At 37.1% G+C, this 23,894-nt stretch overlaps 2 protein-coding genes across 2 annotated transcripts in view; one reads left to right on the plus strand and one right to left on the minus strand.

The window, feature by feature from the left end:
• The first annotated feature begins 107 nt into the window (after window positions 1–107).
• LOC124159536 (ZZ-type zinc finger-containing protein 3) lies at window positions 108–10,783 on the plus strand. The gene is made up of 9 exons (XM_046535416.1): window positions 108–202; window positions 311–642; window positions 721–837; window positions 911–1,096; window positions 1,197–1,299; window positions 2,845–2,966; window positions 5,677–5,853; window positions 6,371–6,508; window positions 8,632–10,783. Exons 2-9 carry the CDS (start codon window positions 364–366, stop codon window positions 8,944–8,946), a joined length of 1,437 nt encoding a protein of 478 aa, XP_046391372.1. The 5' UTR covers window positions 108–202; window positions 311–363; the 3' UTR covers window positions 8,947–10,783.
• Window positions 9,171–23,894, minus strand: part of LOC124159535 (b(0,+)-type amino acid transporter 1-like) — a 92,889-nt gene continuing 78,165 nt past the window's right edge. The window contains exons 6-12 of the mRNA XM_046535415.1: window positions 21,617–21,742; window positions 19,997–20,096; window positions 19,000–19,044; window positions 13,100–13,223; window positions 11,906–12,256; window positions 11,038–11,206; window positions 9,171–9,362 (exon numbers count right to left, since the gene is read on the minus strand). Coding sequence (XP_046391371.1) covers window positions 9,298–9,362; window positions 11,038–11,206; window positions 11,906–12,256; window positions 13,100–13,223; window positions 19,000–19,044; window positions 19,997–20,096; window positions 21,617–21,742 — 980 coding nt within the window. The 3' untranslated portion in view covers window positions 9,171–9,297. The remainder of the gene's footprint in view (window positions 9,363–11,037; window positions 11,207–11,905; window positions 12,257–13,099; window positions 13,224–18,999; window positions 19,045–19,996; window positions 20,097–21,616; window positions 21,743–23,894) is intronic.

Here is a 23,894-nt window from a genome sequence, read left to right on the forward strand (position 1 = left end):
GTATGTGACCTATTGAAATTTTGTTGGCTGAATTTCTCATATTCAATGTGATTCGATATATTTCTCATGAGTGTAGCAGGTTTGGTAGCAGGGGTAGCAGGCGATCGGCAGGCGATTGTTCACAAGCAGCATCTAAGAGCAGCATGGCCTGGCATGGCCTGTATCAGTGGAATTTGTGAGCGTATCAATTTGGAAGTTTGGAGTATGTTGTTTTTGTGCTAGTGAACGTGTTTTATGAGTAATGATAATTGAAACATGTTTTAAATCTTGTGAAAAAGCGAGTTTGACTGTTTTTCGTTTTGTGTTGCAGGTTAAATTGTCTTTTAGTTCTTCTACTGGTAGAAGCCCGGATATTATGTGGTGATGGAAGTTAAAACAGAAATGGAATCTACGGATTTAGAAACAGAAACTTCGGAGGTGAAGATAAAAGAGGAAATTGATAAGGATGAGGAGGATTTCGCTCAAAAATTTGTTTGCCCAGAGACTGCTGGTGACTCCGAGCAACCTGAAGAGGAAGACAAGTATGATTCAGGGGTGTTTTATTTCGAGACAGACCAATTGGCTTTGAAAGCAAACAAGGACTATCACAATTTACTAAGGACCATAGTAATTCTAGAAGCGCAGCGAGAAATGGCTATAAAAGTGAGGAAGAGAATGTTTTTATTGCCTCATTCGCATGGCATCAGTGACCTTATTTTTCCCTTTCTTTTTATTTTACAGGCCATTGAACAAGTTTCTGATGTGCTCAAAGAAGCAGAAAATGATCCAAAGGCATTCATTGATAAGTTAAGAAAAGGTGAAAGTCTTGGTATGCCTGAAACACAAAAAGTTCCAGAGGTTGGTACTGGTTTCTTTTTGCCTATTTGGCGCTTAATTCAAGGTCATTTATGTTTTCTTTCTCTCGTAATAGTTGCCCAGTATAGATTGGAGTCGGTATAATTTACCAACACCTCCTGACCATTACCGTCTCAGCCGCAAAATCAAAACTGAAACTGAATCCTCAGCTCAGCAAGAAAGTTGGGACAGTGATAAACGCTCCAAATACCTTGTTCGAGGCAAAGCGTTTGATGACAGCAAACCTCAGACATTTAACCAGGTATATTTCAACGAATATTAGTATGAATGTGTTGCTAATATGCCAATGTATTGATCTGTATATTAGATCGTATGAGAATGTTTTTTTTCATTGCATGCAGCTTTGGACTACCGAGGAACAAAGGAGACTTGAAGAACTTCTACTTGAATTTCCTCCTGAAGAGATTGAAACAAGGCGATGGGAAAAAATTGCGGAGGCATTAGGTAGTATTTTTGTCAGTTAGAAAACTTGCAATTTGTTTAACATTTTGTCCTTTGATGATAGGGTAGTTTCCTTCATCAAAGAAAACGAAAGGCATTGATTGCGATTCGTTACCCACCATTAATGTATTCTTAATATACCGATTATTTGGTTTTAGAAGTCCCAGTTTAGACGAATGTTAATGGTCAATTTTAACCTCATTTGGAAAAGGTCAGCTTGGCGCCTAGGTCCCTGTGATACCACACCACGAGGCATCACAGGGGCCTAGATTCTATACGAGTAGTCAGAAGTTTTACAATTACCAATGCATGCATGCATCACCTATTCAAATTGCCTATGGTCAGAAAGTCTCCTTCGTTTGATAGGGTATTAATAATCCTTATTTAAGCCAAGCGCTACCTTCTTCTACTAAGTTACCTGCTAGCAGCCTGCATCGTAGCAGTGGCTCATAGCCTCGCACCAAGGTGGCCTCATGCGGTGGCATCCGGAACCAGAATGACGTCACATGGGGTTTTCCCAGCATTCATACACAGCCGTCGCGCTTTCGTGCAGTTGAAAATTTTCACTTTTCATTTAATCGGGAAATATATATATCCTCATTTAAAAATCTAAAATGGTGAAGTACGTACTCCAGGAGTAATAATCTTTCAATTTTGGCAGTCAAAAAATAATAGGAAACCACCCTATTGTCTTAATCAGGCGGTGCCTTTCTTGCGTAGACAGTCCTACTATCCTCTTGTATATGTCATCAATGGTGTCAACATAAAGGTGACAGATAGTAGTAGTATGTGGGAGTTACGATACCTTCTATATTATTGTCGCGAAAATACATAAGAAATATTTGCAGCAGAGTCCTGAAGAAGCTAAGATTAGTGTAATGTGTTGTGGGAAGATTTTGGGATGGAAAAATGAAAGGAAGGTGCCATTTTGCACACGTCTGGCCACACCGTGGATATTAGGTGAGCAATTGTGGTTCTACAATGCTCAAAAAGCATGTCGTTGGAAGATTTTCGGACGAGATAGTAAAAGAGAGGTTCTATTTTGCACTCGTTCAACCACACTTTGAATATGCAGTGAGCGTATGGGATTCGGTGAGGAAAGACGTAATCATGATATTCATAAAATACTTAGGAAAGCTGTGGGATTCGTCAAAATCTACAGTGTGCATAAAATAAGCATTACCCAGATGTTAAGCAAATTAGGCTGGGAGTCGCTGGGCTCTCGGAGGCTGTGTACTAGGCTTAGATTACTTGAGCAATTGAGAATGAATATCTTTCAGAGTGACAGGGAAAACATATCAGAACTCCACAATATTTCCAGGTCCGACAGAATCAATAAATTAAGAGAGATATTTTGCTGAAGGGATAGGTATGGAATTTGTAAATTTTCATTACACATGCATGTAATGCATAAGGTCAAATGTAAATATGTAGTGTGTAATGTTTTTTCAGTTTTCTGGATTATCTTTTGTTTGTTAATGCATGTCAGATTGTTATTTTTATCTTCTTGAAAGATTTCCACAGTGGCAATTTCTCTTTTTACTACAGGCAACAGGACTGCAAAACAAGTTCAAAGCAGAGTTCAAAAATATTTCATCAAACTTCAGAAAGCTGGTCTTCCTATTCCCGGGCGGTGTCCTCGACTACAAAATGAAACTAATTGGAGGAAGGTAATTCCATCATCTTTTTCCTTTTCCATAGCTGAAAAAGTTATTTTTTTATACTGCATAGTTAAAAATGTGATATCTACATCTACATAATGCCCCGCAAGCCCCATAAAATACGTGTGGCGGGGGAGTGTTACGACACCAGCCATTTATACATAAAAAGGAAATGCGATCTGAAATATCCTGTGGCATTTTAGTGGTCTAGAGTTTTCTAATTTTTAATGATTTTTTGTAAAATATTTATATATGCTGTATTTGATAACATTTTCAATTTGAGCTTGTTACTCCTTTTTTTTTTGCAAATATTTTTGCTCCGAGTTTTGAAATGCTTGAAGTGAAGTACTTTTTCTTCCTTTATACAATTCGGGAATAATTCTACCAATTCAGTAATATCAGTGATAGCCAGTGCCATGCGAAAACTATTTGGTGCTTTGGAATTATTAGATGGCCGTCCCATTTCTTACACCAAAAGGTTCAATTTCGCTTCCTTCCCCTTTTTACAACTAGTTGTGGTAGCCCTAGGTTACAACCTGTAAAACCTTAATCATAACAAAACCCTGCCTAGACCAAAGATTTTTCATCCTTGCCAATGGTGTCGGTATGATAGAGAAAATATGCCCAAAAAAATTATCCATGTTCTTAACCTTTTCCCTACTATACACGTATATATACGTGTGGACGTTTCCTGACCAGGGAGATGACGGCCGTGTATTTACGTGTGAGATTTTCCTGGCCAGGCTAACGAAAGCCATGTATATAGCTCAGCTTTTCTAGCTCTCCCCCTTTTAGGACGGTCGCGGGTTTACGTTGTCTTTGTCTTGGGACCCAACCCTGGAGAGTTTAGGATTTACCCTCGGAATCCGGGAGCAGGTATAACCATTCTTAGCGGTGAGGGACAGCGGTCGTACCATTGTTTATCCAGTCAGTTTTCAAAATAAATATTTGTTCATTACTTGTAAAAAATAAACTAAGAATTGAATTATTTTTCTTTTGAGCAGCGTTTACAATTTTTAAACAAAATTCTACGATAAATATTAACTTATATCTTGAGTTAAATATAAGCATCAACATGGAAATTGTTGCTGCATCAAATGCATTAATATTGACCTTAAAACTTTGTTTAAAATTTGACAATGCTCAGAAAAAAATGAGGAATTCAATTCAAAGTCTGCAACTTACGTGCAAGCAACAATTATCCATTTGCTAAATACATATAAGCAATACATAAATTGACCACGAACCAATGCTGCAGGTATGGTCGTAAACCAGGAAATGAGGGAGCACAACTACTCTCGGAGTCCGAGATAATGCGAAGTTCCAGCGGGGAGGGGTCAAAAAAGGTTCAGCGAGACCCTTCTTAACGAATGTCCTCCAAATATGCTCCGTACCACAAGAAAGAAGAGTCTCTTGGGGCTCAGTAGAGCAGTCATGCTAAGACGAAAATTCCGCCGTCTCGAAAGGGTTAATTTTGAGTGTGAGTGAGAGGTTCAATCCTAATGGGAAAGAATTTCCTTCTGCTAAGGAATTCAGAATTGTCCCTTACGGTGTGGCTTATTATTTTATTTTTCTCAAATTTTGATTTCAATTTCTTCAAATATGCCCTGGAAAGTAGAACCGATATGCTTAAAAAAATAAATTTGATTCCTCATGCACCCTTTATTGTGTCTTACGTCCTCGTGACTTTCCTAGCTAGAGCGTGGGGAATGATTTCCAGGTACAGTAATAGCAGAATGTGAATTACACTGGACGGCATGAAAATCGGCCCTGACATGACTCCTGCTGATTCTTGTGCAAAATGACCTCCTAAATCCGAATATGAACTCCGTTTTAACTCCATCACCCACCACTTTTGGGGGAGCTCCCCCCCTCCAATTTTTACCACTTTTCGGTTATTTGGAGGTATTAAAAGGATTATTTTAGAATTTAAATTTTTTTAGGGGTTTTGAGGGGTGCAAAATCCTAAAAAATTAATATTAATGGTAAAGATATAGATTTGGGGGGAGTTAGTCTACGTAAATTGTATAAAAATGCATTAAAATTCTCAACCTTTCCTTTTTTTCACAATTTTTTCATTATTTTCTTCATATTTCAACTCCCATTTCTTCTTATCCAACCCGAAATATCCCAACCTGGGATATTTCGGGTTGGATGAGAATCCCCCCAAATCTACATCCTTACCATTAATTATAATGTTGTAGAACTTTTCACCTCTCAAAAACCAAGTAAGAGATATAAATGCTAATATAATCCTTTTAATACCTCCAAATGACCGAAAAGTGGTAAAAATTGGAGGGGGGGAGCTCTCCCAAAAATGGTGGGTGATGGAGGAAAACGGGTGTCATATTCAGATTCAAGAGGTCATTTTACATAAGTATAAGCAGGAATAGTATCAGGGCTCGAGAAAAAATTATTTTTTGCCATCCAGTGTTATTCACATAACATTATCACCCAAGCAATTGTAATTTGCTTGTGTGAATGTGAAAATCACACACTTTCATAATTCTGATCAGATTAATCGCTGGAAAATATTGATGGATTTTGCTTCTACTCCCTATTAGCACATTTTAAGAGTTTGAATCAAGAGTTCAAAATTGAAATATGAACCCAAACCCTGCTCTCCCTGAGCGAGAGGTGTCCTTTAACAGAGTTTTCACTGCAGTTGATTTTACTTCTGTTTGCATCATCATCATCCACTCCTGAATTGTCTTTTCAGTCGTCGCACAAGCACCAGCGCAATAACCACTTGCTGTACAGGCCTTCTACATTTTTCCCCTCCCACGATGTGCCAATGGGTATGTCTGATTCAGATGATGAAGTGAGTCTTCCCAAGAGGGCTATGGTTTCTAAAGATTATCCTGTGCCGGATGACGTTAACAAAGATTCTCTGTCAGTAAGTAATGCTCATCTTTGTTAAAACTTTTGCAGGTGCTCGTCATTATGATTAAAAACTTTTGGGCTATGTCCCCGCATCAATTCTTGGGTGGCCCCAATGTTTCCCGACCGATGCTGGTCGCTTTTTCAAGGGATTATGAAGAGTGAAAAAGCCATTGAAAACATCCAAAGAAGAATAAAATAATTTCAACAGAGACACCGACATTAAAATTAGCCATAGTTGGCAACCCGTAGTGAGAAAAAACAAGCAGCAACCCACTCCTCCAACCTCCCTCTCCCCTCCCCCCACCACCTGACACAGATACAAACCTATATAAAAGTTTTTAAATTCCCAACTCTTCAGAATCCCTTGAAAAAGCGACCAGCATCGGTCGGGAAACGTTGGGGCCACCCAAGAATTGACGTGGCGACATAGCCCAAAAGTTTTTAATCAAAATGCTCATCTGTTGTGTATATATGTTTTATTAAACATTTTTGGTTGTGAATAAGTGTCTGAGCACCTGAAATATTCTTAGGACCAAGAAAGTGTGGGGCCTACGTTGAAGAAGGAGAAGTGTTCGAGAGAGCAACTCAAGTTGGAAATGATGAAGAAAGTTTGGAGGGAGTTGGAAAAAACATCAAGTGGGCCCAAATTTCGACATGTTGGATTTAAGGTTTGTGAAATTTCCTGGTATCAGGGAATTAAACTGGAACTTGAACAGGCAAAAAAGGATACATGTACTCAGAAGATTTTTTCAAAACCAGTTCAGCTTACAAACTGCTGTGGCAGTGTACTGTGTATTTCTTATTTTTTATGTTTTCGAGATCGAAGGTGGGCAGTTGTGGATCATTTTAGTTGGCATGTGATAAACCTGAGGTTTTTTCCTTGGTTTATGATTGAATTGTCAAGGGTACTCAAGGGATCTTTTTAATGCTTAAAATTTCTAATATCTATTTTTTAACCAATTGACTAAGGTTTATTTTATGAAAATTTTCTATCATACCAAGGCAGACACTTCTTGAGTAATCATCCACACTTGTATTTCCCCTTAACTTAATTAGTTTTCATCTGCTTTCTTATTGACCTCAAAATAATATTAATGAAAAATTTTATTGCTTGTATCACTACTAGAAAGAAAAACTAACAAATAAGCATTTGCCTCCTCCTAATGACCATCTTTGCCTGAGGTACCAATCGTTAAAGTAACTTTGTATGTATGCATATAACCCTTAGATAGCCAGTAAATTGTTCAGAATGCTGCCCAGCTCCACATGTAATGGGAGAAAAATTTTATGAAGCCAAAAAGCACACAACAGAATGTTGAGTGGATTGTAAGCCCTACTTTGTACTGTGAAGCTAGGTGGAAGGCCCAGAACTTCCAAACACATGTTGAAGAATATGATAAGTTCTATTTTTAAGAACATGATTAGCCAAGGTATCACAGTTTCCTCCTAATTTTTATGCAGGCTGCATTAGAAAATTTCCTAGACCATTGATTTCTTACCTGTGGTGCAGTGCATTCAAACATGTACTCACATGAATGACCACTTATGGATTTGGGAGATAATATTTTTTGTTATCATTCACTGTTGATCCCTGGATTAATTTCATGCAACTCTTCACTCACCTCTTGTTCGAATCAGATATTGTTTTCATATTTATGTATGCCTTCTCTTTTATAACCTTGATACCTTGATGATATTTATGGATAATGTTTTGTATTCCTGTTAAAAAAAACTCTACCCAAAAGACAGCACAGTGATATCATTTTGAATCTATTTTTAATAGCCCACAGGCCATCACTGGCGATATCTCTTATGCTTAAAAAAATGACATTTTTATTGCCAATTCAAAAATTATATTTACCAGTTACCTATATTTTTAAAATCTAAAATTGGTAAAACTTTAAATGATAGTGAAGCAGGTTCCTTTAGGAGCATTCACCAAATCAGTATATGCAGAACTCAGCATGCAATATTTACATGTTAGAACCAGTGCCCTTAATACAACAGAACTGATTGTTTCTTGAAAAACGTTAATATTTCTATAGCCTACTGCACCAGGTCAAATGGACTCTTGTCATCTAAAAAGCCATAGAACAGCTAAGAAACTGCAAAGGGATAGCTTAAAACTTAAGGGATTCAACTTATACGAAAAAAAAACTGAGCGGTAGTTACTGTCAGCAGTAAAATACCTACTGTAAATAAATTCAAATGTTTGTTTAACGATGTAAATAAACTTATGAATTGTCACTTGGGGGTTTCACTTCATTTGCAGTTTTCAACTTTCTACTTTTCCTGTTGTATTTTTGATTTTGCATTTGTTACTGACTTGAGCAGAACCATTTTTTCATAAATTTCTCTGCTGTGGTATGCTGCTTTAAAAAATACTATGTAACTAGCCTATTTGGTTCAATTACTTTTCCAAAGTGATTTTAATTGCATCACATTTAAGTCACCTAAGGGTTGTTGATGTAATGTGATGGTTAGTTAGTTGAATATTTAAATTATTTTGTATTATTGAAATAGTTGCATATTGAAATTAAATTAGTTGAATATTTAAATGGGAATCTATTAAATATATACACAAATAACATTCTATAATGCGGCTTGGAACTTAAGAAAGTAGGAGGGGGCCTAAGTAATGAAATTTGGAAGAAGTTTCCTTGGTTATAATTGGAATTTTATATAATTTGGAGTTGAATTGGTCACTTAATGGTTTTTCTAGAAATCTAAAATCTGACATTAAAGTTTTTAGTTTGAGGTTTCTATCATCTGCTTTAATTTCCCTTTCAAGTGTGAATTTTGCAAGGAGGAGCCAATCCTGGGAACTCGTTGGCATTGTGATGAGTGCATGTCTTCTGGTGGTCTGTCGATCGACTATTGCTCTGACTGTGTCATCACCCTTATGGAGGACAGCGAGAACCCTTTTTCTTCCATCACCATGAAGCCAAAGGGTGCCCTGAGTAACCCTCATCCTCTGGATCACAATTTGCAACCAATCAGAGGTCAGACGGGAAAAACTACTACCGGGGTCTGGGATCCAGACTACTTGCCCGATTCTTTTTCTGGAGGTTACAATTATCTGGATCCAAATTTCATGCCTGAGTGAGTCTAAGTCGATACTATGACTGGTCTCCTCCATGTTTCTCCGCTCAGTCTTTGCTACTGTGTTTGTGGAATGTTTATACAACTGTGATTCGGGATTTACTGCACTTGCCTGATTCAATTTCAGGGGGATGCAATTATTTGGGTCTGAGAATTTTATGCTAGAGTAAGTCAGAGTAGAGACTATAACTTGTTCCTTTCATCTCCACACCCTTCAATCATCACGTATTAACTTTTTTACAAGTTTATTAAAAATGTATTGAAGTATATACAGATATATCACAAGTTCATTTTGTCTTTGTGTGACTAAGCTATTTCTTGAGCATCATCCCTCATAGAAGAGATCTAATTGGCATCAATCCAGTTGTTTCTCTGAGGGTACCACTTCCATTAGAAGCTGGATATTTCTTGTTAATGAATCTGTGGAGTAGAGAAGCATTTAATTTATTTTACTATTCATAAGCCATCTGACATATAAGGCAATAAATAGGTTAAAGAAGATAAATTAATATCACTTCAGGTCCAATGATCATTTTAGTGTAACTTTTCCATCATGTACTGGGTATGTCCATGGTGTTTCACACTATACTTTGTCCACAAAATATTATCTTTTTTACCTAGAAAATTATTACTTAGCCATACTACAAAGACTTAGCTATGTCGTTTTGTACCTTGAGTCTACTTCTGAAAATATTTTTTTGTTCTGACCATCGACAAGAAAGAAAATAGTTTTCGGCCTTGATAACTCACATTATCAAAAGCTACACGGCATAAATGATTGGAAATTTTCAATTTTTACTCTTTAAAATTCTCAATTTCAAAATCGTACATAATATATCATTCATGCATAATTGAGGATTCTTCAGAATGTATTGAAGTATCACAAAATATAAATATAGTTATTTAATCAGCCAGATTGGTAACTCAATGGTACGTTTGTTTCCCATTAAAAACTAAATTTATTATGGTTTAAAATAAGATTTTTGATTGCTTAGCATTATTTGAGAGTTCCAAGATTTAAACGTGCAATAAACTGCTGGTATTTGTAGTTTTCTAATTCTATTGTGACATCTTCTATCAGGAATATATTTAGCTGCATATCATGAGATTAGACTCACTGTAGAAAAGAACAAACGTGGAAACCTCAAACACCAGGTTACCATGAGATAATTCTAGTAACCCCCCTAAAAACTATATTACCATTACATATTGTCATTTATATCAACAAAACAAAAATATTATTGTCATTTTTGTCTCCTTTCGCATGGACACACTGGGAGGCTATTGAATGAATTGCAAATTTCTACTTTTCTAAACAATTTAAATAGACAGCTAGTTTTGACTGTGAGTGCAACGTTCTATGATAATGTTTTGATCGTTGTTGTTTAAATAATATATAGTTTTCAACATAAAGCAGGAAAATTATATAAAAATTGAATAGGAGGAGCATGAGTTATATGAAGCAGGTATTATTTTTTTTGGCATTGAATGCTCTGATAGTATTTTTAGCCAAATTTATGGCTGCAAAATGATCCCTGGTATGGAGTCTGAGATAAAAAATGTATACATTTGCTGTATGATAAATTATATACAGAATTTTTTTTATTTGCAAGATGGTAGACTCAGGGAAAGATATTGCATTTTAATGAGGCTGTGAAATCAATGCAAAGGTTTAGTAATAAAAGTGCTATATGGATGCCTACCATTATTTTTGCATCATATAATATTTTCTCTCTTTAGGCAAAGGAAGTTTATACACATAATTGCCTCAAAAGAGGAATCCAGTGAGTGCCTGATTTAAAACAATGTAATTAAACAATAAATTATTTTAGTAAAATCAAGAGGATTATCTTGCATTATTTGAATTTTATGCACATTTCGGATCGGAGTTTGTTTAGATAGCATTCAATTATTATGTAAGCACAGTTTTGGCCATTTTTGACTCCTTCCTCTCCCCATCCATCCCCGTGTGAGCGAAAATAAGCATTTTCTGAATCATTGGCCCCACCACGCGAACGAGTGCTGTTGTAATACTTGAACCTCTCCTTTTTGAATGCATTAATTCTCATAATTTGTAGTTGATGGGCAGACTTACCTATGCACGGCAGTTTTCTCTTCTTTTGCACGAAAAGAACGTACACTGCCACTCCAATTGCTATCAAGAACACAGCAAACAAGTACTTTGCAGAAGGATCGGTGACTATTGGTATTATCGCGAGGTACAGAGCCACTATCAGTATAAATATTGGGATAACTATTGGAACCTGGAAATATATGGTAAATGACACTGTAATTAATGCTTATACTCTAGTGAGTTGGTGGAAAATGTAGTAAATGCTATAAAATCTGTAAATTGATATTGAAGGCTGCAAAATTTTGGCACTTGCATGCTGGAAGGGTCACATGAAAGATTTTGCGCACGAATTGGAATTTTTAAGTGAAAATTTGAATAAATTAGGTAAAACCAAAAAACGTTAAAATGCATGCTCTACACAGTATGAAACCAAAGAAGAAGTCATCTTAAAGATTGTGTAAATGTTGTGGAGCATTAAAAAAATAACTTAACATTTCCTAAGTAAACAAGTATTTACAGTTGAAAGGCCTGGGTACACGGTACGTTAGCACGTACGAGATAATGTCTGTTTTCATGAACGACATTGGTAGACCAGAACGGGACAGGTACAAATACATGAACCAAATTAGAACAGGTTCTATTTTCTGTGCATGCACATGCACAAGTTGAGTGGTTACACGGTGTATTTTCGTGTTCATTCTTGCATTCACTAGTTGAGGACACTACAGTTGAGAACTAGGACACTAGTTGAGAGGTAGTAATTTGTCATTTACCCTCTGTATTTATGAAGGATTACTATTAAAAGAGGTGTATTATAAGTAGAAAAAACGTATTGCAATGCGATTAGGTTAATTACAATAAATGAAGCAGTGATGAACCACGTGTGTACCTTGTATGGCCTGTGAACTTCTGGCTTTGTCCTTCTGAGCACCAATAATGCCACCATGGCACCACCATAGAATATCCAGACCAGAAAGCTGGCAAAATCAATCAACTCCACAATGTTCCCCCCAACAATGAACAGGGCTGTCAGCAGTCCTTGAAGTATGACTGCAGGGGCTGGAGTGAAGCGCTTCATGTGCACGTAAGACAGTGCTTGTAGCATGTGCCCTTCCCGTCCGGCTACAAAGCATAGTCTGGTCACGCTGAATTGGATGCCGAGAGCACAGCCAAATGTTGAGAGGGCAACTCCCAATGGAATGATGAATGTCATCACTCCTAGGATTTTATCCCCGAATACCTGTTAATATAGATAATATGATTTAAAGTTATTTGTAAACCATAGATAAATTAGAATCGCTGTAACAAATGGTTTGTTTATCGACTTCTTATTTATTTTTTAAATTCATTAGAGGGTGTAGTATTAGGAAACCCCTATTTTTCCAATTTTTTATCGGTCTGCTACCTCTCGAGCTGTACAAAATGGAAACTTGACTGTCTTAACTCTTTCACGAATGAGTTGATGCTATCAGCAGATCATACTGAGTGGTTCACTACTCCTCTGCTACTCCTCCATTCACTTGTTCGTTTACTGTTTATGGTATTCTGACCTGAACCAGAGCTCAAATGATGTCATCACCTCATGAAGGGTGGGCAACAACTTTCATGTTTTCTTATTTTAAAATTATATAACAGGGAGTGGCAGGATTGGAAAGATTTTTATTTTACCTTTCAACCTACCATTTATCAAACTCTTTATATGAAATGCTTTTTCAGGCCTGAGGGAATGACTCCATTGTTTATTTCAGTCATTGGTGTCCCTTCTGGGAACTGCAGCATGCTATTCAATTGTGCACTAAGTTTTGCTCCTTCTATTGGGGGCGTCATCAACAGTTCTTTCAGCTTTGTATCATAAACGTAAGAGCAGGGTGAATCAAAAACAATTAATTTTCTTGATTATGCTTCTATGAGGAGGAGCAAAATGTTTAGCGAAAATGAATAGCACTCAGCATTTTCCTAGAGGAATATGAATCATAGATAAAAGAAAGTTTGAAAAGCTATAAGGGATATTTTCTCATTTTATTAGACTAAAACAATGATGAATAAGATGTTTAAGACTTCTAGTTTTAACATGAACCCTTACCACTGCTACAGCTGGGGCATTGATCATCTCTGGAATGCTGAGAACTGTCATGTATGAAAGATTCATCAGGCAGTATACTAATGTCACCAAAGGTACACCTATTGCTATACTCCGTGGAATGTTTCTGAAAAAAAATTGAAACTCAATATTTACTATTATGTGACTCAATTCACTACAAATGAAAAAATATCGATGGCATGAGTTATCATTGATATAGATGTAGTAAGGAAAACTTCACTGCAACAGGATTGGAAATGTATTATGAATTCAAAAGCTTAAGTTTAGAACATTTATTGGCTATCAAGGATTCAAAGAAGTGATGTAAAAGGGTCTACTCCAATGTTGTAACATTTTAAATGTAGTCAAAAGTATGAATTGATCTACGCATGGTTAGCAGGAACGGTGTAATATGCAGCAGTGACAAACCACAACTTCTCCCCTGGAAACCCTTCATGCATAAGTATCCTTTGCAAGGGCTGAGGGACACTGACAAGGTTGCTTGGGTTCAGATTCCAAGCACACACTTGCATGTAGAGAATGTGCTTGAACTCAAGTGATGTTAGGGTACCTAAGGTGTGGATATGTTGGGTAATAATGTTATTCTCCTCTGCATGGCAAAGGATTGAATCTTATCTACGTTTCAACCGTAACTGGAGTTTGAGCACATTCTGCCACAGTCGAGATGACAGTGTGTGTGATTGGAATTTCAGCCCAGGCAACCTCAGCAGGGTCCCATCAAAGATTGCTTAAGATCTTTATGAATTGAGAGTGTGCTTGTGATGGGTTTCCATTGGATTGGCTGTGATTGGTACATAACTACCTACTGTGTTTTATCAAGGTCCTGCAAACTAGCTCAGTAAATCACTCCGTACCTGTGACAAGGTTTTAAACATAACCGCCATGAGAGTTCACCATTTCATTCATATTTTGTACAGCTTTGTTTCCTTCCTAATTACACTCTGGGGGCACATATTTTGGTTCTGCATTGAAGGACTTATCCGTGTCAAAATATATGAGGTCAATAGGGCTTGGATGGATGACTTAACTAGTGATATATCAAATATGATAAATGTTGAATTCAACCTTGTAGGCATTTACTGATGCAAACCAACCTTTGTTATTTTCCATATTCTAATCAAACAACACCAACCCAGGTTTCAACAGATAACCATTGTTCTCAAAGTGTACCTGCAAATTATGTACCAAAATATATAACCCGTTACAGTTTGGGTGGGAGGGAAACCAAAAGTCAGGGGTGGAGACAAGGGGGACGATGAGGATATTCTCTGTAAATGACACCCAAACATGCTAACCAAGTACCAATTAGTCCAAGTGAACAAAACACTTTAGTGTGGTATGAGGCCTTGAAGGTCACAAAAGAGAAGATAAGGCAAAATGGGAAGGAAAGGTTGGTTACTCAACCATGGCCGATTCCTTTGAGGAGTGCTGACACACACGTGGGCGTACTCAGCGAGGTGCAGGAGGGAGCTGCTGCCCCCCTTACCCTCCCCCCGCCCCACGATAGCAATAATTGCATAAGTCTTGAAGGAAAATCAAGACTGGATTGAAACGAAAATTTTCAACAAATTTTCTTTAACACGTTCAGGGCGGCATGACCCACCGGTGGGTCATGGCTGGTCTATCCCCGTGGGCGGCATGACCCACCGGTGGGTCATGCGTTTCTAAGCTCTATGGGCGGCATGACCCACCGGTGGTCACGTTTCCCATGCGAATTAAAGGAGCTTCTGGCCACGTACGCCCATGAGGACGGACTTATTACGTTCTTCATCGCCCATGAAGGTGTTTTTAGTAAACATTTTACTGATGCCAAACCGAACTTTTTGCCTAGAGAAAGGTAGCAAGTAAAATGACGGGCAATGATGTAAAGATTCAGTATTTGATGTTGTATTTGCATTTGTGCGTGAAATATTTTCATTTTAGTTTAACTAATCGGAAAGATATTCAAATGAACTCGATCATCGGTAATCAACTTCCATAATTTTATGAAATACGTAATTCTTGCATTGCGGGTTGCCTATCCGTCGATTAAAGGTGTTTTAAAAAATTCTAGCTGTGTTACATACGAAGTTCTCATTCATATCAATTCCACAGGCAGTATTATGAAGCTTATTCAATAATAAAAGAAAATAAAGAATATTGCAGTCATATTGAAGGTAAGACGAGAGCTACATATAAGTAGTTGATTCGTTATTGAGCCATTATTTTCTATGACACGGCAATCTCTAGACGTAAATTTTATGTTTTGCATCGTCTATCAAGTATATCGAAATATAAATGAAGTTGGTTTGGCTTTATTCACATTTTACGACGAAGATAGGTTAACTAAAATATTCCAACTATTTACGTGGCATTATGCATCGCTAGAAATGCTTTTTTCGTTTTCCATAAGACTGTAAGATGGCCCTACAAGAAGGACGATTACCTTCCTTGATTACACGTTGAAATACTACTACACTCACCGTTTCAATTACATGGCTTTCACGTATCGAAGATGATCCACTTCCGTAGATATTTAGAGGGTAGCACACACCGGAAAAATTATTTAGATTGAAAACAAAAATGGAGAAAACATTTCAAAACTATAATAATTGTCATTTTCAGTTTGGATATCCTAATTGGGTCAATGTAAACAATTTTCTAAATGGGGAATACAAATGAGCACAGCGAAAACTTGCCGAATCTCAAATATAATTTCAAACTATTTTCAATATAATCACTTATTTACATTATTTTCAATATATTCACTTATTTTCTTTGACAATGTCAATGGTGAATTTTGTTGAAACAATCCAAGCACATTGTAGGGTGTCCATCACATTCCTCACAAAATGTGTTCACTTTTTTTGCCCTCTTTCTTGCCTCTTTCGTTCCCTTTTCTTTACGTATTCTCTCGTACCAATTGAGGCATCTCTTCCTACCTATCCTCGCAGTACCTTCATATTTACTTAGGTTGTGCAAGGACTTCCACTTCTTCGAAGCTGGAACAACTCCCCCAGCCACATCGCTAAAGACGACATCTTCTTTCAATAATCCATCAATAACTTTCTCTCGAAAATTCAGCATTTCCATTTTTTTATTTTGGTCATAGTTATTATATAAAACCTATGAATTCACCATCCATGTCCCAAGAAGCAGTTCTAATGCCAATTTCTTATACCACTTGAGATATCGTCTGATGCAACTATAATAAGCAGACATTTGGTCGGAAATGTCTACCCCCTTTTTCGCGCTATTGTAGACTATGATGGCTTTTGGTTTCATTATTTCCCCTCGCTTAGATTTCGACGTGGTTGGTTGCAAAATCTCACCAAGGTCGGGATTAGGGGATATCATCATAAGTGGTCTTTTGTCCTGCCATTTCATCATTCTAACACCTTTTCCCTTTTGCCTTGCAATAATTTCCCCCCTTTTCAACTTTTTTGACGAACCTCTGGTGGATTACCTTTCCGATTCGCCCGCATTGTGCCACAAACATAGGTCTCCCTACCCAAAAGGTCTTCAGCTAGGCCCATACTTGTCTAAAAATTATCAATGCACAATGTCCGCTCAGCATCAAAAAGTCCCTCCATCAGTTGCAGTACAACTTTGTGTCCATGTCCAACCTTCTCCTTCGTGTTTGGCACTTCACTTTTCCTAGAGTACACTTGCAAACTATGCGTGAATGAGTCAGGGCTACACAGTTGTTGCATTTTATTCCATATTTATGAGACTTTCCAGGCAGGTACTGCCTAAAATGTAATCGACCTCTCCAAGGTACCATCTGTACGATTGGTGCAGTCTCCCCATTCATCGGAGCTTGATAACGCGGCATGCTCTTCCTCTTCAGGTGAATCTTCTCCAATTTGAATATGAAGATTCACTGTCTCCTTCGAAATCGGATGGAATGTATGAATAATCGGAGTCAGAACTAAATTGAGATGCATCTGAGTAAGCCATCTCCTCTAATTTTTCTTTGCCACTAATAACACAAAAATCACTGCTCCACAAAAAGACAAGGAAAATGGACTCGTATATCTAGTGGCACTCGTTTATTAGCCAAGACTGAAAGTTCTTCTCTCACTGCAAGGAAAATTTTGTCACCATTGTACATGTAAGGCCTTCCGCTCGGCTCGACTAATTTGAAACTCGACGTGTGAATTGCGTTGTTGCGACAAGGCCACTATGTGAGAAGCGATGCCGCACAAGATTATTCAAAAACGAAACTGTTGGATTAGCCTCCTAAGGGTTACTTGCAACACCCAATTGTGGGTAAGCTTACGATAATAACTGCACCCACGAGTGGGTCTGCCTGCAATAAAATTGTAAGCAAAGCTTCACCTATGCCAATAATAATTTGGTTTCTTATCCGCAGACTATGGAAATAGTAGATTCAAAAGTTCCACCCCAACCACCACCCCTCTCCTAGGAGGCGTGAGGTTGGGTGCGGAATATCCTCAGCCCTAGCCTTTTCTAAGCGCCGGACAAGTGCGGTTAGGCCTGTCTTGAGTCTACGAAATCCCATGGAACGTCCTCCCCGAAAGGCGAGAGAAAGGGAAAACCATTGTTTCGTATCGGGTGCTACGGACTGAGCGGTCGGTCGCCAGCGTCACAAAGGTAGAGGTTTTCCCGGTTCTTTTGGGGATAATCATTTTCGCGACTTTCTGAAAGCATAGAACCTCTAACAATGACAACAGGAACGAGATGTATGATTTCCTCCAGCTGCATTTTGTTCCCAAAGCAATAAAACCGAAGAAAGGCATCACAGCGAAATAGAAAGAGGGTAATGAGGGCTCAGAAGATAAATTCGAAACAGTTGCAAAAAAATATGAAATACCGAATTTTTTCCGATACTTATAACTGAATTATTCCATTGTGGGCTTATAAGAAGGGTAAATAAATTATTTCATCGTTTTCATACCTAAAAGCACGCCTTATTTGTTCATTTTGAAGGTATTTACGTGACAGTAAAGAAATATCGAAGAAAATAAAACGTGTATTACGTTGTTGCATATGCAAAAGGGGATTAATTAATAGCTAAATATTGCATTCTGGGCTTATAATAATAGAAAGTGTATAAATTATTTCATTGTTTCCATTTTGTACGTTTTGAAGGTATTTCAGCCGACAATAAATAAATACAGAAGAAAATAAAACGTGTAATGCGTGGTTGCATACACATAAGGGGATTAATTTATTACTAAATATCTGTGCATAGGTTTTCCAAAATTTATTGCAATTCATCATTTTCAACTATACCAAAGAAGTGTGCATTAATTTTAACATGATTGGATCGATTTAATTTTTACGAAAATTGACGCCCACGGGGAAGAAACGGCAAATTTCACGATAGCCGCGAACGTGTTAAACCCGCTTAAAATGATATTAGTAGTATAAGACATGTAACTAAAATAACTTTTCTTCAAACAAATAATTTTAAAAACTAATAAAACGCTGTCATAATTTTCTTAAAATGTTGGTTTAATTCACCTTTTGCATGCTTAAATGTTACAACTTGATCAACCATGGCTTTCCCCCTCCTAGTTTTGATCCTAGATACCCCCTTGAACACTCAGCAATGGCAACCGAAAGAGTTTAAAAAATGATTGTTATTATAAAAATTGTATGTCCTCTTCATCCCCCTTGACTCTCGTTGAATTTTTGCTTCCCTCACTTCAACTGTAACAGGTATGTATATATTTTCGTACTTGGCTGGTGTTGGATGCAATGAGAATATCAGTTATCCATTGAAGCCTAAGTCAAAGAGAGTTTGATTAGATCATGGAAAATTACAAAAGTTTGTTTGCTCTTCTACCATCATGGTTGGAATATTCCACCTGAGCCTATTTTTAGTATATACTGATCCTTTAATGAGAGGTATTTATGTATTAATTATCACTTACACCTCTGGCCTTTTTATTTCCTCAGTCACCACGGTCACTGTTGACCTGAAATCAACAATTAACTAATTATTCTAACAATTTAAAACTTTTCATGTGATTTTTATGTTCAACAATCCAAAAAAACATATTAACAATGTTGTACAAGTTTTTGATAAAGTATTAATTTATAATTCTATGATTAATATACTAAAAACATAAAATAATTTTTACAGAAAATGGGGGATTCGCTCTACTATTTATAAAAATATGTGCGAAAGCAACTCAAACTGGACTTGACCCTTTATCTCTCAGATTTTGATGACAATTGGTACTCATTATAACCTCTTCAAAAAAACAATACCATTTGAAGTACTTCACAAAAATTGAAAAAAATAGCTTGATGGTGGGATTTCTCAAAATGGTGATTTTTCACAAATGCCAAATGTTTGATTTTATATATGTATTTTGAGAAGAAAGCAATGTAAACTAATGTTTCAGAACTTAATTTCATACTACATATATTCTATGAAAAAAAATGAAAAATATAACGAAAATAAGGACATAAGGGCTAATATTTTAAGCGTTGAATGTCAATTTGTTGACTAATGTAGCAAAAAATTAAAGAACTTAGTTTTACATTGATTTCTACCTTGAAAATGAAAAATCAGAAATTTTGTGTTTCATGAGATGCTGCAATTCTGACACTAGCCATAATTCAGCTATTTTTCACAAAGCACTTCAAATGGTGTTCATTATTTTTGGAGGAAAGCATATTTACGAATTTTCGTCAAAATTTGTGAGGCCAATGTTTGACTCTAGTTCAAGTTGGTGTGGAATAGTCTGTATACAAAAATTGGATGAATTTGTATTGATACAATTTACATTGTTTGAGCAAATGAGAAAGAAAAACCTTGAATGAAAGGAACAGCTGAATGAAAAGCATGTCCAATTTTATTTCAAGTAATTTTTTCCACAAAATGTTCCGTGCTGGCCCCAAGCGGCTGACCATTGGTCTTACCATCCGTCATATGCCCACAATCCACTGTAGAAGGCTAAAGCATAATCACCTGGGGAGGTGGTTGTACCTTCAAATCCTTTCGATAAGTGTTGGACATTGCCTGTAAGTTAAGATCATGAATGAGTATCATAAGTTATTGCGTTACCCAGCTCAGATATGGCTGTCAAATCAAGGGGGCCATTCTTCATAAGCACTATGTGGGGATATTGACATTCTAACAAGAATACAGTAGAGCTTTTACTATCCATTGTTTGTTGGATTATTTGGTAATGTAGTGGCATACTAAGATCCTCATTTTGGGAGGAAAGGGGACTTGAGCTTCTCCCTTGAGCAAGAGCAACTCGGAATAGAATAATAACACAGCTTAGAATATTAGCAAAAGGTGAGCTTTCATATCTCTATTGGCCAGCTGTGCAAAAATACAACCTATAGAGTACTTCATACTTAGGTAAAATTTTCTTGACTCAAACTCTTCTCACTCACGATGGCTACTTGTTTTCGGGTTCTCCTGCCGGGTCTGTCATTTATGTAAAACTGATAACATGCTAGCCGTTACCATTCATTTCTCTTTGTTCCTGCGTTTTTGAAGCACTAATTTGCTTGTGTAAATTTGATGTGTACTTCCTTCTGCAACTATGCCATGACATGGTTATGTCAAGCATAATGCAAGTCCATGGTAAGCTTGCATGTTATTTGAGAATAAGATTCATCCCTGGGAGAACTACCATAGGCTACAAAAAAATTGGTTATGCTGCAGTACAGAGCCAAACCGCAGTGACAAGGGATGATCATGCCTGTGACGACTCTTAAGGAATATTTGTCAAATTCAGTTAGGCGATTTTGGTCTTTCGGGTTTAACCCCCTCCACCTCTCATGCCTACCATCCTTAGAAATTGTAAAGAAAAATGGATCGATTACGTAAAGGGAACTTCTGTGTAAGGTTGGCATAACTCATGTGGAACAAAATCATCCCATATTACATTAAAATGTACACAACTAATAATGGGGTGGTTTCCTATTATTTTTTTATTGTCTAAATTGAAAGATTATTACTCCTGGAGTACACATTTCATGCTTCTAGGTTTTTAAATGACGATATCTATTTTTTGCGATTAAATGAAAAGTGAAAATTTTCAAGCATGCGAAAATGCGATGGCTAAGTATGAATGCTGGGTAGAGCCCGTGTGATGTCATTCTGGTCCCTGCTGTCACCGTGTGAGGCGACCTCAGGGCGAGAATATGTGCGCCCCTGTGATGCAGGCTACTCTCAGGTAGCAGAGTACCCTGCTAGCAGGTAGCGCTTGGCTTAAATAAGGACTATTAATACCCTATCAAAGGAAGGAAACTTTGTGACCATAGGCAATATTAATGGGTGATTATTAAGAGATGTTTCCCTGAGCTCTGTGCCTCATGCATGCATTGGTAATCTCATTGGTGTTTTCACCTAACTGCTACTTTTTCACTTAATATTTGTTTATGGGGTGTCAAGGGCATCAAAAAATGATATTTGTGTACACTTTGCAAAAACTGAATTGTCAGCTGTTATCTTTGGATTTTCCCTTCACTGGGCAGATAATGGAAGCTCTACTGTAAGGGATTCTATGTGATGAAGATACTCACCAATACACAGTTCATAGAGTCCTCCAACAATAACTGCAAAGCATACAAGAAGCTTGCACACAGTGAAGACATTTTGTACTTTAACATATAGCTTGACACTAACGATGTTGATGTATGTCATTAGGCCTGTTGCAAAGAAAAGCAAAATGTAACAGATATCAAATTTCACTGTGGAAATGAGACTTGCATATAGTTATTCTCTGACAACTTATTTTAATGCCTTGCAAACAAGGATATCTATTCATTATGTCATCTTGCTGAGGAAGCATTTTAAAGATGCAGTTTGAAGATATTATCAAATGATGGAAACATTTATGAGTTGAAATAAAAAAGCTAAGACAATTTATATTTCTAGTCTAAATAAATGTATAAATAAGTGCGCTACTGCAATGGGGAAAAACATGCTTTTGATTTAAACTCTTTTTTTCTTATGAGCTTCCTCAACACTGGTCATGTTAACAGTAGATGTTTTGCTTTGGCAACCCAGCATCAAAACTTTTTCATTCGGAGCTTGCTCTGGACCACTGCCATCACACACCACATGAGTTGCACTGAGAAAGAAGCTAAAATTCGAAACAGCCATGCCATGAACAAGTTCTAAATATTTAGTGCCATGAACCTCAGTAAAATTGCCATGGAAATTTAGGAACCTGGATTGTGTGTAGTATTCTGTTCAGTTGCCCTAAGGTAGATTGAATCATTTAGAGTAAGAAAACTATATTTATATAAATACGAAAACTAAAATGGCAACTTATCACTTAGAGTATTTTGGAGCGAATCCATGACTGAGCCTTGAAAAATTTGATACATCAAACGAATAAAAAATAACTTTGAATGTAGGTAGCCACCATCTATACACATACTTGGCCAGGGTAGTCAGGTAACGTATCTATGCCGATGAGTCCTTACCTAACGGTTTTGTAACACTGTATACGAATGCATATTAACACGATATGCAAATCATATCACATCAACATTACGAGCCGCCAAGTTTCCATTAAGTGCAGTGCAGAGATAGAATAGCGCTAACTTAATGAGGGCTCCCTGAAACGCCATATTTGCCCATTGTGCGCAGGAACATATCAGGAATATAACATAGTGTACGGCTAGGGAATAATAAGTCTCAGCTAATTAACCCTTGCCGGGATTAGGAGGGTTTTATGTTCGTAATGAAATCATTGGGAAGACGCATAACTGAATATTATTTCGATGTCTTGCCTTCATGCATGATATTATTTAACCTAGGCCGAACTCCAGTTCACTTTGGGGATATAATAGACAGTGGCGGATCCAGGATTTTTTTTCAGGGGGTCTAACAGGCAAACAGTCCTCTCATACTTGAGATTAAAAACAAAATTAAAAAATTACTGTACAAAATATTCTCTTTATTTTTATATGAAAGTTATTAACATGAAAATATTAATAAGTTGCATTTATACATAATAACGACAGTTTTCGAGCCCGTATCAAAAATCTTCTCCATTTTGTAAGCATCTGGAGGGGGGTCACGTGCCCCCGGCCCCCACCAGCTGTATCTGCTTATGATGATAGACGTATGTACTTTAATATCTCCTGTTTCCTAAAGTAGCATGACAATTTTAGACTTAGGGCATGATCAAAACAACTGATGCAGCTGAAGGCTTAGTGTGGAGCTGTGCCAGCTCCTTCTCAACTCATTTGATCCTCTGGGGATTAATTCCATAGATGCAATAATTCTCTAAGCAATGCTTAACCCTTTTACTGCCAATGAGCTGATATATCGGCCCTAGCTGGTTGAGCAAAAACTGCCAGGGTCTGGTTTATCGGCCCGAATTATTTGACTTTTTTTTCGAGATTGTGGCCTTTTCAACATCTGTAATGTAAGTAAACCCCCATAATCTATCTATGGTTAGAATATATAAATCTATCTGAAGTATAGCGAAAAAATCTGGATGCATTAAATAAAATTAAGTAGATGAAAAATGTTAAATATAAAATGTTACAAAGTCCGGAAAATAGACTTTGCAGTCTTCGCAAATCCCACCTGAAATGGGCTGGCAGTAAAAAGGTTAAATATTCCAAGTCAGTTCATTATATACAAATCACAATATTTATCCATGAAGTTCATGTGTAGCCTTCATAAAAGCACAGCTGTAGTCACTGTAAGTAATATTAAGGTGCCTTCTTGATTTTTTTTTCGTTTTGGAGGGGGCTGCTTCCCCTATCCACCTACCATGGTAACTTAAAATATCCCTCGATTGTGTTATCAATTGTGTGCCAGCTTATGCATGTTTCATAA

This window comes from Ischnura elegans, chromosome 5 (genome assembly GCF_921293095.1).
Source record: "Ischnura elegans chromosome 5, ioIscEleg1.1, whole genome shotgun sequence".
In the NCBI taxonomy this organism is placed as follows: Eukaryota; Metazoa; Arthropoda; class Insecta; order Odonata; family Coenagrionidae; genus Ischnura; species Ischnura elegans.